A 13,958-nucleotide genomic window follows, 5' to 3' on the forward strand; every position below is an offset into this window, starting at 1 on the left:
AGAAAGTTAAACAGAAGTCTGACTTTTCTTTTAGCAATAACACACTCAGGAGCTAGTTCTATAAGCGGGTATCTCCTTTTAGGCATCCCAATCCTGGGTGGTGAGACCCTATTTTGTGATGGAACCTGGGTGCCTAGATTTTCTTACAGAATATTATTAGCACAAGGCAGAATCGGCACACCTAAAATATTAGGTGTCCACAGTTACATCAGCCACAGATATGATGTAGCTGTTGGCACTTAAGTAAGGCAAGGGCAATCGTAACGGACACTGCACACAAATGGCAGCATGGCCTCAGGCCCCTCCCATGCTCCGCCCCCTTGCTATGCCACTTATGTGTGCTTTTACAGAATAGCGCTGAGGTGTTTTGCTGCCGTGAAAGTAACAATATTCTGTACGCTTACGTGCTCAAGTGGCTGCTCTATTATAGAACTGCCCTTTTGGAATTCTGAGCCCAATCTGTTCTGAGGGTTGATACTGATCTGGGTACATCATACGTGCATATTAGCATTGCTATTAGAAAGGAAATTAAGCTGGACTATGCTGTATTCCATCTCGTGGGCTTGTGAAATCTGATGGAAGAACCTGCCTGAATTGATTTTGCACGAGTTGCTGATGCGGCTGCTGCTTGCGGGCCTAAACCCAGTGTCCACCGTGACTGTCAGCCTCCGACAGACTAAACACTCGCCGTCGTCCTTTCCTGCCAGACCTTACTAGAGGAAAACACAGCAACAGATCACAGGAAGGCTTTAACAGTGGGAAAGAGTGAAGGGCAACAGGTATGAACACAGAGGAGAAATGCACAGTAACAGTCAGGTAGACAGGACACAGCATCTGAACATCATCTCATAAGGATTGGTACTCTGGTAAATTACAACCTTCTTTGGTCAACTGAAAGCAGACTGTACTACTTATAATTACTTGAGAACCATTTTAATTTGCAGGATTTTCTCTCTCTTATGAAGGTGAAATGCACACATAGCAAATATATATTGCATTTAATCTGTAAGGAAAGATTTCAGAGCTATAAACATACATAGTTGTGGGCTTCAAGTCCAAATAGTTATATAAACAAACAGTGTGAACACAAAGTGAATTAGACAGCTCTACACTTTCAAAGTTGAGGGCTAGGAATGTAAAGTGCCACTACAATGGGTCTTGAGCTGCATTTAGCATGCTTGTGCCATAGATATCTTATCGCTTATATCATTCTAAAGATTACTTTATAAAGCTAAAATAATTTTTAAAAATGTTCAGGGGCCCTTTTACAAAGGCACACCAAAAAAAATAGCCTGCAGTAGTGTGGGCGCATGTATTGGACACGCGCTGGACCACTTCTCCAGCACGCCTGGAAAAAAAGGTTTTTTTTTGGGGAGGCCGGGAAATGGACTTGTGGCAAAATGAAAACCAGCGTACATCTATTTATGGCCTGATCCTTAACGCCACCCACTGACTTAGCGGCAAGGACTCATGCATTACCTGCGCGGTAACCGTCCAGAGAGTGCCAACTGCTGATTACTACCAGGAACGCCCCCACGGTAGAAAATTATTTTCTACTGCATGTTTTTGACGTGCGCCAAATTCAGAATTATCACACGGGGCACGTGGAAGCTGGGTGGTGATGATTTGGTGCACGCTGGACATGTGTAGGCCCTTACTAGCCTTTGTGAAAGGACCCCTCAGTGTATGCAGCACAAATAAAAGGATATGGACATCATTTTTTCTGAAAAGAAACCCATATACAACTATAGTTTCTAAGAAAGTGTAAAACCTTTTGACAGAGGCACAGCTTAACGTTATTACTCCTCATTTCCTAAACTACTGCATATTTAACAGTATTCTCAGCTGCCTAGTGACTGCCACGTAAACAGCGCCCAGTTCCACCTCTGATTTGGGTCTTTTGCTCCCTGGGTCAGCTGGAGATACTGAGAAGGCAGTGTTCAAAGCCCTCAGGGTGGGGAAGGAGTTAAGGTCAATACTGAAAAGCATCACTCAGCAGCTGGATTCAGGCCCATGACTGTCACGACAATGACAAGGGGGTCCATTTGCTAAGCCGTGGCAAAAAATGGCCTGCGGTAGTGTGGGTGTGTGTTTTTGGCGCACGCCGGGCCAGTATTTACTGCGTCTAGGAAAAAGGGTCTGCGGTAAAAGTGAAACTAGCACGAGCCTATTTATGGCCTGAGCCCTTAATGCCACCCACTGATCTAGCAGTAAGGGCTCACACGCTACATGCGTGGTGACCAGTCGGCACAAGCCAACTGCCAATTAACACCAAAAACACAGCGCGTGGTAGGAAATAAAAAAATAATTTGTCCCGGCGGTATGGCCCTGCGCTAAATCTGAAATTACCGCGAGGGGGCGCACTAGCCTGGCGGTAGTCTTGTTTTGGCGCACACTGCACGCACGTAGAGCCTACTGCGCCTTTGTAAAAGAGCCCCAAGATTAGTTATATTGAAGGGTGGTGGGATTCAAGACAGGGAACAGCCCTGGGTAGTGAAAGTGAAGATTCATGGCACTAGGATTCCAGCCCCCCCCCCCCCCCCCCCCCAATTTGACCGAACTGGAGAATGAAGGAATAAAAGAAAGAACTACCCTCTTTCCTTGTCAAAAAAAAAGAAAAAAAAGAAAAGGTATTCCATTTTGTTTTATCTGAATTAAGCTGTGCATTACTGTCATTTTATTAAAAAAAACACCCTTGGTTCTAGAATGAAGATATCTGAGGTCTTGTATTTTAATTTTACTTGTGCTTCAAAAACCAGAGATTTGAGTTGAATTACAGCCAACCTTGCCTAAACTCAAGATAATGTCACAAGTGATTTTATTAAAAAAGCATTAAGCAGATACCTCGTAATTCTATAAAGTCACCAAAAATTGCACACATGCCCAATTTGCATGCACAACTGAAAAATGAGCTAGTTACTGCGAATAATTAGCTTTCTGACAAGCAATTAGATTTAACTGGCATTTACACAAATCTGAAAAATGGGACATGGAAATGGGAGAGTCATGAGCGTAACAGGGGTACATGCCTAAGGCACTAATCTATAAACCCGGGAGTGAGCTTCCAGTCCATCTTCTCCAATCTCCCCCTGAAGTGAGCCTCACTCAAAATGGTGCCTTGCATACTTCTCAAAGAAGGCACCATCAACTCATAGAGGGGAGAACTCGAACTTTGTGGTTGCGGGGGAGGAGCTCTATTGTTGGGGCTCAGTGTCATCTCAAGCCCAGGAGACGCCACCGCCTCCTGTCTCAAGCCGGCGTCTCCACTGGGTCAGCTCCCAACTTCTCCTCCAGCCCCCAAGACTCCTCATATGGCGATCCATTGGACCCACAATAGGGGAAATAGACAGCGGGGAGGCTCGAACCGCTGCTTTACCACGGCGCTTAGGCATTTCTCAAAAGAAGGAATAGGGAGTCTGATATTTTGGGCACCTACATGGTTAGCGTGCACTAATGTTCAGCCCACGCTAACAAATGCTAGCGCACAAAAGTTACATGTGCTGATGGTGCTTTGTTTTTTAAATTAACCTGCCCAATGGCAGGCATGAACTACGCAGGTTAAGTCTTATGATATAAACGTCTGTTAGATTTCTATTTTACAATGTATATTTATTTTGTGTCTTACTGTTCTGTTTGAAAACATATGCATACCTAGAGAAGTGCAATATACAAAAACTTTAAAACTTTAAACACAGAAACAAGCCACTTAGGACCACTTCTGGACTATTCATGAATATTTCTGCCTTGATGAGACCTTTTAATTAGATTTTTCATATTGTATAAAGCTATCACATAAATCAAAGTTTGAATCCTGTTTCTATTGATATTCTCTGTGAACTTGGACAAGTCACTTCACCTTCCATTGCCTCCGGTACAAATGAAGATTGCAAGTTCAGTGGAGTAGAGAACCATCTACTCTACCTGATGCTAAGTTGCATCGAGCATGGATTTGCAAAGGCAAATAATTAAATCTAAATTCCAAATGAAAAGAATTATACTCATCAATTTAGTGAGTAATATCTACCAGGTGCTCTCAAGTACGTTTTAAAAATAATGCTTACAATTTTTCCTAATAGGTTTAAAATTTTCTGAAAAAGTTGGGTATTAATATATTGCATATATTAGCTTATTATAATGTAATGCATATTATATTAGCTTATTATGATGTAATACATATTATAATGTTACCACACCTAATAAAACTCCAGTCATCAATACTAAAAACACTTTTTAAATACACAACTAAACCGAACAGTTTAGACATGAATAGTAGTAGCTGCCCGATAGTCAAAGGTATTTAACTGGCCAGGAACAGCAACTGGCTGGTTAAATACACTCAAGCTGGTTATCTGCCAATATTCAGCGGGAGATAACCAGCTATCTCCTGCTGAATATTCTGGACACCGGCTATGTCGCGTGACACAGCCAGTTACCACTGCTTTTCACCTGCGTAAATAACAGGTCTATCTTTGGCTGCTAGAACCTAGCTGGTCAGTTGATATTGACTTAACCTGCTATGTTTGTGGCGCCAAAACACTCCCCCCAGAAATTCAATGCTGGTGGCCAGATAAGACCCCGCCTCTGAATTTCTGGGTTTGCCAGCGACAGCAGGAGTTAGCCAGTCCAAGTTCCACTGTCTCAATATCGGGGCCTAGGTGTCTAATCTTTCGTGTTTATTCAATTTTTCATCATCAACTGAAAACTATTATTTTGTAAATATTTTTTCTTAAATATAGGTTTTTCATATTTTTATAATAATGAAATTGTAATAACAGAGAAATTTAATTCCTAGTATACTGGTTATATAATTGCATCTGCTTTGGGCTCTTACAAGAATTTGGCGGAATATAAATACATGAATTGGATTGGATTGAAAAATAGGTCCCTATCTCGTATTCATTTACTTATGGCCATAACATCACATTCCTGGTAGAATGACAGCTGTGTAGTAAGCTACATAAAAGAAAGTTTTAGGGCTCCTTCTGCTATAACAGAAGTACCGGCAGCTACCGCAGCAGCCCGGCGGTACTTCCCACCCCTACCGCGCCATCATTTCCGTCGCTACAAAAATGTATTTATTTTTGTAGCGTCGGACTGTACCCGGTGGTAATCGGGCAGTGCAATGCGCTGCCCGGTGGGCGCCCTTACCGCTACCTCAGTGGGTGGTGGTAAGGCTTTCCTTAGTCCCATGGAGTAAAAGATCTGATCTGGGAATTGAACCAAAGACCCTGTGCACAGAAGTGCAGCATTATCACTGAGCCACCAGGACAGCTTCGAATTTTCTTAGTTCTATAACAATGTATTAAAACTTTCTAACACTACTTGGCGTTCCAGCGTTGGAAAGGGCCACATAAAGTTGTTAGAAGTCACTGAAGAAAGAAGCATTCAACACACTGCAGTGCTTCTCACATTACATCATTTCCTGTTACTTTAACATGTCTGGAAACTTTTGTTTTATGCCACTCCCTGAATGCAGCAGCCCCAAATGATTCCAAGGAGAACCGATTTGTACACAATGCTTCCTCCTCACTGGTTTATTGGACAATAGCCTTGTAAAAAGAACTGCCTCACTGGTTTTCAGAGCAACATAGCTTTTGTTGCTAAAGTATCTGGCAATTTGAAGGGACGGTGACAACACAGACGGAGGAGGATGACATGAGGAAGCTATATGAGGGGTTAAAAAGAGAGGTGGACTGTTTAGAAAAAGGAAGGGGAAAGGGATAGAAAGGGGCCACAGGAGAGCAAGAGGAAGAAGGAAGGGAGATGGAGTGCCAAGTAATTAGATACATTTGTTGCTTATTTAAGTTACAGTGTCCCAATGTTCACCCCTCTCAAAATCCCCCATGTTCCCAAAAAGCCCCATCCCCACGGGCCTGCCTTGTAAAATCCCTGGGGGTCTAGTGGGGTCATGGTTGGAACAATCCAGTGTTGCTCCTGCCTCTGCTGGCACCAGGTTCAAAATGGAACCAGCAGTGCCGTAGCAAGGGTGCCTGACACCCGGGGCGGGTCGCCGCTGTGCACCCCCCCCCCCCCCGGGTGCAGGGCACGGTGCACCCCCCCCCCGAAACGCACCCTTACCTTGCAGCGGAGGGCAGGTGGGAGGGCCGATCCGCCCCCAGTGCATGTCACTGGGAGCTGCGTCGGCTCTGCTGCTTCCCTGCCCCGGAACAGGAAGTAACCTGTTCCGGGGCAGAAAGAGCAGGGAACCAGCGAGCCGACACCCCCCCAGCGGCGTGCACCCGGGGCGGTCCGCCCCACTGCCCCCCCCCTTCCTACGCCACTGGGAACCAGTAACCTCTAGCCATAGTCTTGTGGTACATAGGCTGGTACTATTTCGAACCTGGCACCAGCAGGACCAACTGGGTATTGCTTCTGCCTTGACCCCACTAGATACCATAGATTTTGCAAAGTAGGCCCTAGAGGCGGGGAACTTTTGTGGGAAGGGATTTAAGTTGAAAGAGAGTGTCTTTGGGGCAGGGAATATATGATTTGGGTGCTACTGGGTAGGTTCTTCAGAGTAGGAGGGGGTATGTGATTCGGAGCCTCCTTTACAAAGCAGCCAGGTGGTCCTGGGCAGACTGAACAATGCTGTTTGCGAAGTTGATCACAAGCAGGGTGGTGGTGGTGGTGGTTGTGATGATAACTGACCACAAGCATGTGCTAACACCATTAAATGCGCATTCATTGTTGGAGGGCCCGTTGCATAAAATGGGACCTACAGAAATTAATTCATAATAATTGCTAGTAAATGACCCCCAAAATGTTGCAACCCTACTTATTTTTGTTTTTGTTACATTTGTACCCCGCGCTTTCCCACTCATGGCAGGCTCAATGCGGCTTACATGGGGCAATGGAGGGTTAAGTGACTTGCCCAGAGTCACAATTTTTGAAGTATAAAGTTATAGTAATATATATTTTTTCCTTTTCAAACATCTGCATATACGAAAAACAGACAACAATATTCTGCTGTGTGTGGGGGGAGGGGGAAGGGGGAATGGGTCTAATTTTGTAAAGTCCAAGAGAGAATTGGCTTGTTAGTCAATTAAATTGCGTGTGCAAATCAGGAAGGTGCCACAGTGGAATGACAGCTCATGTTAATTCGCATGTTAACTGCATGTTGTGTTAGGAAGCAGGAAGTGGGAAGAGAATGGCCACGGTCTGCACACTGCATTTAGTGCGAGGTGCTTACCGCACACAGTCACTTGTGCAGTTAAGCGCAGGTGTACTTACCAGCTCTTCAACAGGACGCAGTAAGTGCATCTGCACTAATTGTGAACAGTGTCAACACGTGGTAGAGACCTTTTCAGTGTGATAAGTGCAGAGGACATGGTGGACACGCTCATAACAGTTACTGCAACTGTTCAAGAGGAGTTGTGAATGGTTGGAAGAGAATCGCTTTGAAGGGAGGAGGAGTAACAGGTGGGTGGTGGACCAGGAATTACTATTAGTTATGAAGAATGGTTTGTTGATACTTAGAATGAGGCGTATTTTCAAAGCACTTAGCCTTCCAAAGTTCCACAGAAACCTATGGAACTTTGGAAGGCTAAGTGCTTTGAAAATATGCCTCTTAGTAATCTTTGTGTTACATTATAATAAAAAAAGTTTGAACAAGAACGATGGGCAGTAAATACCTGCTATGTGATGATCTGGTTAAGTGTCTACCAAAAACTAGCTTCCTACCTGCAAACTCATGTTCATTAAATTGTTTTGAAAACTGGACTACTGTTGGTTTTACAAAACGAAAGTTGTTACTGTTTGAATGCCGGGTTTACACAGATACTCAACCAAAGAATAAAACACCAAAGAAACCTTAAAATCATTCAAAGAATCACATTTAAATATTTTGCATGCACACACAAAAAATGAAAATCCCCCTCCCTCGACATTCAAAAACCATTTAACCAGCCAGGAATGGCAGTTGGCTTGTTAAATGGTACTTAGCCAGCTAAGCACTAATATTCAGTGCAAGATAGCCGGCTATCCTGGCTGAATATTAGCGCTTAGCTGGATGACCAGCTATGTCTCGTGGACAGCCAATCGGCGCCGATATTCAGCATCTGGCTGGCTATGTTTGACAGCCAAATATGGCCGTGTCAATTGGTGGAATATATTTGGCCAGTTCCAACTTTACCGGCTAGCGCTGAATATCGGCTTGGCTGGTTAAGTTCAAACTGGCTAAAAATAAACTGGATATTCAATGAAGGGTTACTGGAAATGGCCCTGCATTGAATATCTGGACTCAGGGCTAATTCCCATGGTCTGAATATCGGGCCCAATAAATTTGTTCAGAAATAAATGTGGATCACCACATACTTGCTGAAGTTACTTACCCGTTGCGTACGTCAGAGCCTGCAGTTGGAGCCGAGCGTTATCGCCACAGATACAAAACATATCATGCTTTAAAAATCTGTGTTACGTACTAGATATACTCCAAAGTGGAAGTAAATATCATTAGAAAAATTGTGACTCATTTAAATCAATGATAACATAAGCTAGCAGTTATCAACAAGAACCATTTATTAACAGATGTTTGTTAAGCAATGTTTCACCTTGATGATTACCAGATACTGTATGCTGTAATCTACTTTGTACAATCAAACTGTAAAGGCGGCTTACAAATCTGTTTATGAAAGAAATTAAATCATATGACACAAGCAACAACTGGTGAAATTCACTGGAGAAGCTTTGTGAGGCCCCTCTGGTTCTAACACCCGCACTCTCAGTCTTGACACATACTCAACCTAAATTCATTGGACCCCTCTATCTCCCTTTAAATTGTTTTTCTAACTCCCTCCAATCATGTGAGTCCATGAATCTATACTTTCCTCCTGAGCCCTACAGGCAGTGGCCTCTGCCCAAGTCTTTACAGTGCGGTAGGCACGCATGCTTACCCCACCAACCAGCCACAAACAGACACACTGTGGAAGACCTACGCATGGTTTATATATATATTTACATGTACACACACACAACATGTTAAGAAGGTCACTAAGGGGGCAATTCTATAAAGTGCGTCACAAGTTAGGTTCCAAAATGGTGGGTGCTAAGTACGGATTCCATAACAGGATATGGGTGCCCAATACTAGCACAAGTTGGCATTTAGGCATGCCCACTCATGCCACGTCTATGGCAAGTGGATATGCACGCACCTAAATACGGCACTTTGCAAGTAAACAATACTATTTTATCATTGTGGGAGATGCCACACTCTGCCTGTGTGAAAGTCCCCTTGCATTTGATTACCAAGATTATAAAATATTGTTTAGTGCCCAACTAGCACTTACACACAAATCTGTAACATTCGTGCACATTTGTACTAGAAATTCTATAATCTGTACGTGCAGATGGTGCTTACATTTAGGTACTCACGTTAAAGAACGAGGGGGATAAGTGAATGCAGACGGAAGAAAAAACAGATACTATGAGGACTATAGTTTTACTCTGCAGACTCGTGGTTACAAATAAGTGTTGGGATGTTTCAGTACATGCAAAATCTTGACATTATGAACTAATCCAAGTAATTGCCAGGATGTAGACACACACACACATGCACGCACACACACAAAGAGATCAGAAAACAAATGTGAACCACCGTTTAGGTCTATATAATGAGTTTATAAAACGTATCACCCACTTATGTCTCCATAATAAATTCTAAAAGAATACCTGAAGGGCTCTGGACTGCGGAAGTAGAGGATGAGCTGGCAGTAACGGAATCGCAGCGTCCAGTGCTTCCGCTGGAGCTGTTACTGGAAGGAGGGGATGGCGACGATGCTGGTGATGGACTGTGTTGGTTTATACACTGGGCTACGGCGAAGCCTGAAAGACAATACAGGCCAACTTTACGAACGGAGGTGAATTCCTCTCCTCACATCAGGAAAACAAAATAGGTCTGATGATTCCTTCTATGAGACTAGAACATCTGCCCTTCGATACTGCATTCTTTCAGACATCGGAACTACGGTTTCCATTACGTGTGGCAGGGGAGCTTTTCTAGCCCTGCATGCTCAATCAGTTAATTGCAGCCACTTCAATCATACCAGAGTGTACGTGCTTGGTTTATTAGCACTGTGCATTTAAAAGGTGAGGGAGGAAGAAAAGAGGAAATCTTTCACCTATTGCCATAGGTAATACCATTTCAGGCTGCATTGCACATTAGACAAAAATGTTTGCACACATTAGCAGATGAGTGGAGAGAAGGGAGCATATTACTTGCTTTTTTTCTAAAATACAAGGTAATACATAGAAATAAAACAAAACATAGAAAAGAAAATAAGACGATACCTTTTTTATTGGACTAACAATATAATTTTTTTGATTAGCCACTTCTGTACCCAATGGCTTTTTCTTCCTCCTCTTGGTCTGACTCATCTCCCTGCCATTTTTCTAGCCAAACACCTTTGCTCTCCCAATATAACTCATGCTGTTTATAAACTCCTTCTATGCTGTATTATTTAAACATACTTGTGCTCATAACCAATACGACATGGAAGGCAGCTGGAGCAGTGACACCTGAAGCAAGCACTTTGTGACTCCCACCAAGGTCGTTCATGCTGCAATACTAGCATGGCACCTGGCTGCCAACTTTCGATTTCTGGTTACAACGGTAGCTGAAAATTGTGTATCCTGATATAAACCCTGAGTACAGGAAAAAGTATGGATTGTTTATGTATGAATATGGAAACCACTGATAATTCTGTAGTTTATTCTGTGACTGTGCAAGAATGAAAAGTGCACTTTTCTATCAAAAAGTTGCAATTTCAAACTGCATTATAATATGGTTGATTGTGAGTTGACGGTGTTCAAAAGTACAGGTTTAGCAGTATAGACCTATACTATATAGTATTACTTTCACTGCTGGCCAATTTTCAAGAGAACAACCCAAACAGAAGAGGCGCTACGGACGTGGAGAAGATCAGAATCCAAAGAACAGAAATGGATCCCAGATGAAGGTCATACAGCAAATAGTTTATTAAAACAAATAACCCGACGTGGCCACGTTTCATAGTAGTAACGTAGTAGATGACGGCAGAAAAAAGACCTGCAAGGTCCATCCAGTCTGCCCAACAAGACAACTCATGTGTGCTACTTTTTGTGTATACCCTACTTTGATTTGTACCTGTGCTCTTCAGGGCACAGACCGTATAGGTCTGCCCAGCACTATCCCCGCCTCTCAACCACCGGCTCTGGCACAGACCGTATAAGTCTGCCCAGCACTATCCCCGCCTCCCAACCACCAGCCCCGCCTCCCAACCACCGGCTCTGGCACAGACCATATAAGTCTGCCCAGCACTATCCCCACCTCCCACCACCGGCTCTGGCACAGACAGCATAAGTCTGCCCAGCACTATCCCTGCCTCCCACCACCGGCTCTGGCACAGACCGTATAAGTCTGCCCAGCACTATCCCCGCCTCCCAACCACCAGCCCCGCCTCCCAACCACCGGTTCTGGCACAGACCATATAAGTCTGCCCAGCACTATCCCCGCCTCCCACCACCGGCTCTGGCACAGACCATATAAGTCTGCCCAGCACTATCCCTGCCTCCCACCACCGGCTCTGGCACAGACCGTATAAGTCTGCCCAGCACTATCCCCGCCTCCCAACCTCCAGCCCCGCCTCCCACTACCGGCTCTGCTATCCAATCTCGGTTAAGCTCCTGAGGATCCATTTTTAGTGGGACACAAAGTGAAAAAAAGGCAGCATCAGGGGTATCGCTAATGGGGACTTATACCAGACTTTCCCCTATTAGCCATACAATTCTAAACAGCAGAACTGCAGATCCTCCTCAGAGTGGCAGAATTTCCACAACACAGAACAGTCTTCAGGCGAAACATGACCACGTCGGGTTATTTGTTTTAATAAACCGTTTGCAGTATGACCTTCATCTGGGATTCATTTCTGTTTTTTTAGGACAATTCTCAAGAGATACATACCACAAACTAATTTTCCTTTGTAATAATTCTTCAGTTCCTTGGCGAATTCTATCACAGTCTTTTGTTTAATAAGAAACTCTCCAATAAATAAAAAACAGTAAGGAGTTAAAAAAACAGCTGCAAAAGCTTCCAAGTGGTACAAATGAAATTCCAGACAATGGTTTCTTCTCTGTAACCAGCAAGGGCTGTAGGCAGCTATAAAAGAATGAGGAGGTGATTTATAAAGCCAAAAAGGCCTCTTATAAAATACCAACCAGAATATAAGTACGCGCTTTGACGTTATGATGCAGAAGAGTTTGGGTACAGTGTGCGAGCCCATACATAAATAATAAAATACTATGATTTATGCATATTCGTTAAACTTGGTGCGGACATTTACACCAGCTCCAAGGCTGATAAAGGCTATTTTAGAAAAACTGTCCTATATTACATATATCTAGATTAAAAGGCACAACTTAAACCATAATTAGCAGAAAATATTGCTGCAGAATATGGCAAAAGGAGAGGAGGAAAAAGCCTCAGAGCCACACCTTCACAACCTCATTGGCATTAAAAAAACCTCCTCAAATGTCTGTTCGAGCTCCATGTAATCCAAATTAAATATTTCAAAAGGAAAATCCATAAAAAGATTTTAGAATATTAGTGACTTATTCGTGACTGGACCTACTTTGAAAGTGCCAACTAATTGATTATACTAACAAAGGTCTGCATTTTGCATTCAGCTGCTTCAGGGCATTCTGAACAATCAATCCACTATCTGGCACTGATAACTTTCAGGAGAGTTTTTCTAAAGAATTGCATGTGTTTTCTTCTATCCTCAAGTACCTGGCAGAAATCCAAATAGCAGCAACATTCTATGCTACCAATCCCAGGGCAAGCAATGGCTCTCTCATGTTTATTTCAATAGCGGACTATGTCAGGAACTTGTCCAAACCTAAACCCAGATACGCTAACCGCTGTCACCAAATCTGCCAGCAACGAATTCCAGAGCTTAACTATTCGTTGAGTGAAAAAATATTTCCTCCTATTTGTTTTAAAAGTATCTCTATGTAACTTCATTGAGTGTCTTCTAGTCTTTGTACTTTTTGAAAGAGTAAAAAATCGATTCACTTGTACCACGTTCTACAACACCATCCTCTATTGTTGGACATTACTAATTTAGTAGATAAAGGCTATACACTGCAATGCAATGGCCATGAATTTCAGGGCTGTATTTTTCTACAAAGGAAAAAGTTCATAAGAAGTTCTCAATTCTATTCAGCTTCAGTGCATACACAAGGGTACTTGATACACACAAACTAGCTAATGAACTGTTAGAATACAGAATAAATGCCAATCCCATTCTGCCTGGGTAGAAACCTATTTGCTGCTTCAGCAAAACATCCTTAGTTGTGGCTGGGTAACAAGAATCAGCATCACTTCCAGCTGCTCAACATCACATGCTAAGTGCATAAATGACATTCATGGCGGTTTACAGGACAGAGAAAACGTTTTCTTTAACACTACAGTAGTGAAAGTACAGGAAGAGGTCTCACCGAGGTTACCAAGGGTACAGGTGTTTACATCTGTAGTGGAAAAAATGGTTTTATTTCTGTCTCAAAGAGAATCCCAGCATAATTATGTATACTGGAAACATGCCACCGGTTTCTTGATATTATCGCAAATGAGCAATTTGAACAAAGTAATACACCAAGCAGCTAGCAGCAGCACAGCTGGTCTCTCACACTTTTTGATGCCTTTATGAAAGTAAAAAAGTAACATAGTAGATGACGACAAAGACCTGTACATTCCCATTCGGTCTGCCCAACAAAAAAAACTCTTAGCATAAGGTATAATGTGATACTACATATGTATAATTGATCTTGATTTGTCCTTGCCATTTTCAGGACCCAGACCACAGAAGTCTGCCCGACACTGGCCTTGTTCCCCAACCACTGAACTTGTCATCAAAGCCCCTCTCCAGCCCATCCAAATCTGTCCAGCCATGATCAAGGCATAGATCGTAGAAGTTTGTTCGTCGCCG

General features: G+C 43.2%; 1 protein-coding gene across 6 annotated transcripts in view; it reads right to left on the reverse strand.

Moving 5' to 3' along the window:
- The window catches only part of CLEC16A (C-type lectin domain containing 16A), a 365,691-nt gene that overhangs the window by 18,665 nt on the left and 333,068 nt on the right, over positions 1 to 13,958 (reverse strand). For 4 of the 6 annotated variants that reach the window (XM_030211400.1, XM_030211398.1, XM_030211399.1 and 1 more), the window contains one exon: positions 9,667 to 9,819. The exons of 1 other annotated variant lie outside the window; for it this stretch is intronic. In XM_030211400.1, the coding sequence (XP_030067260.1) occupies positions 9,667 to 9,819 (153 nt within the window). Of the gene's footprint in view, positions 1 to 589; positions 714 to 9,666; positions 9,820 to 13,958 lie in introns of all 6 variants that reach the window. One more of the 6 variants, XM_030211402.1, reaches the window with a different exon arrangement.

Source organism: Microcaecilia unicolor, chromosome 8 (genome assembly GCF_901765095.1).
Source record: "Microcaecilia unicolor chromosome 8, aMicUni1.1, whole genome shotgun sequence".
In the NCBI taxonomy this organism is placed as follows: Eukaryota; Metazoa; Chordata; class Amphibia; order Gymnophiona; family Siphonopidae; genus Microcaecilia; species Microcaecilia unicolor.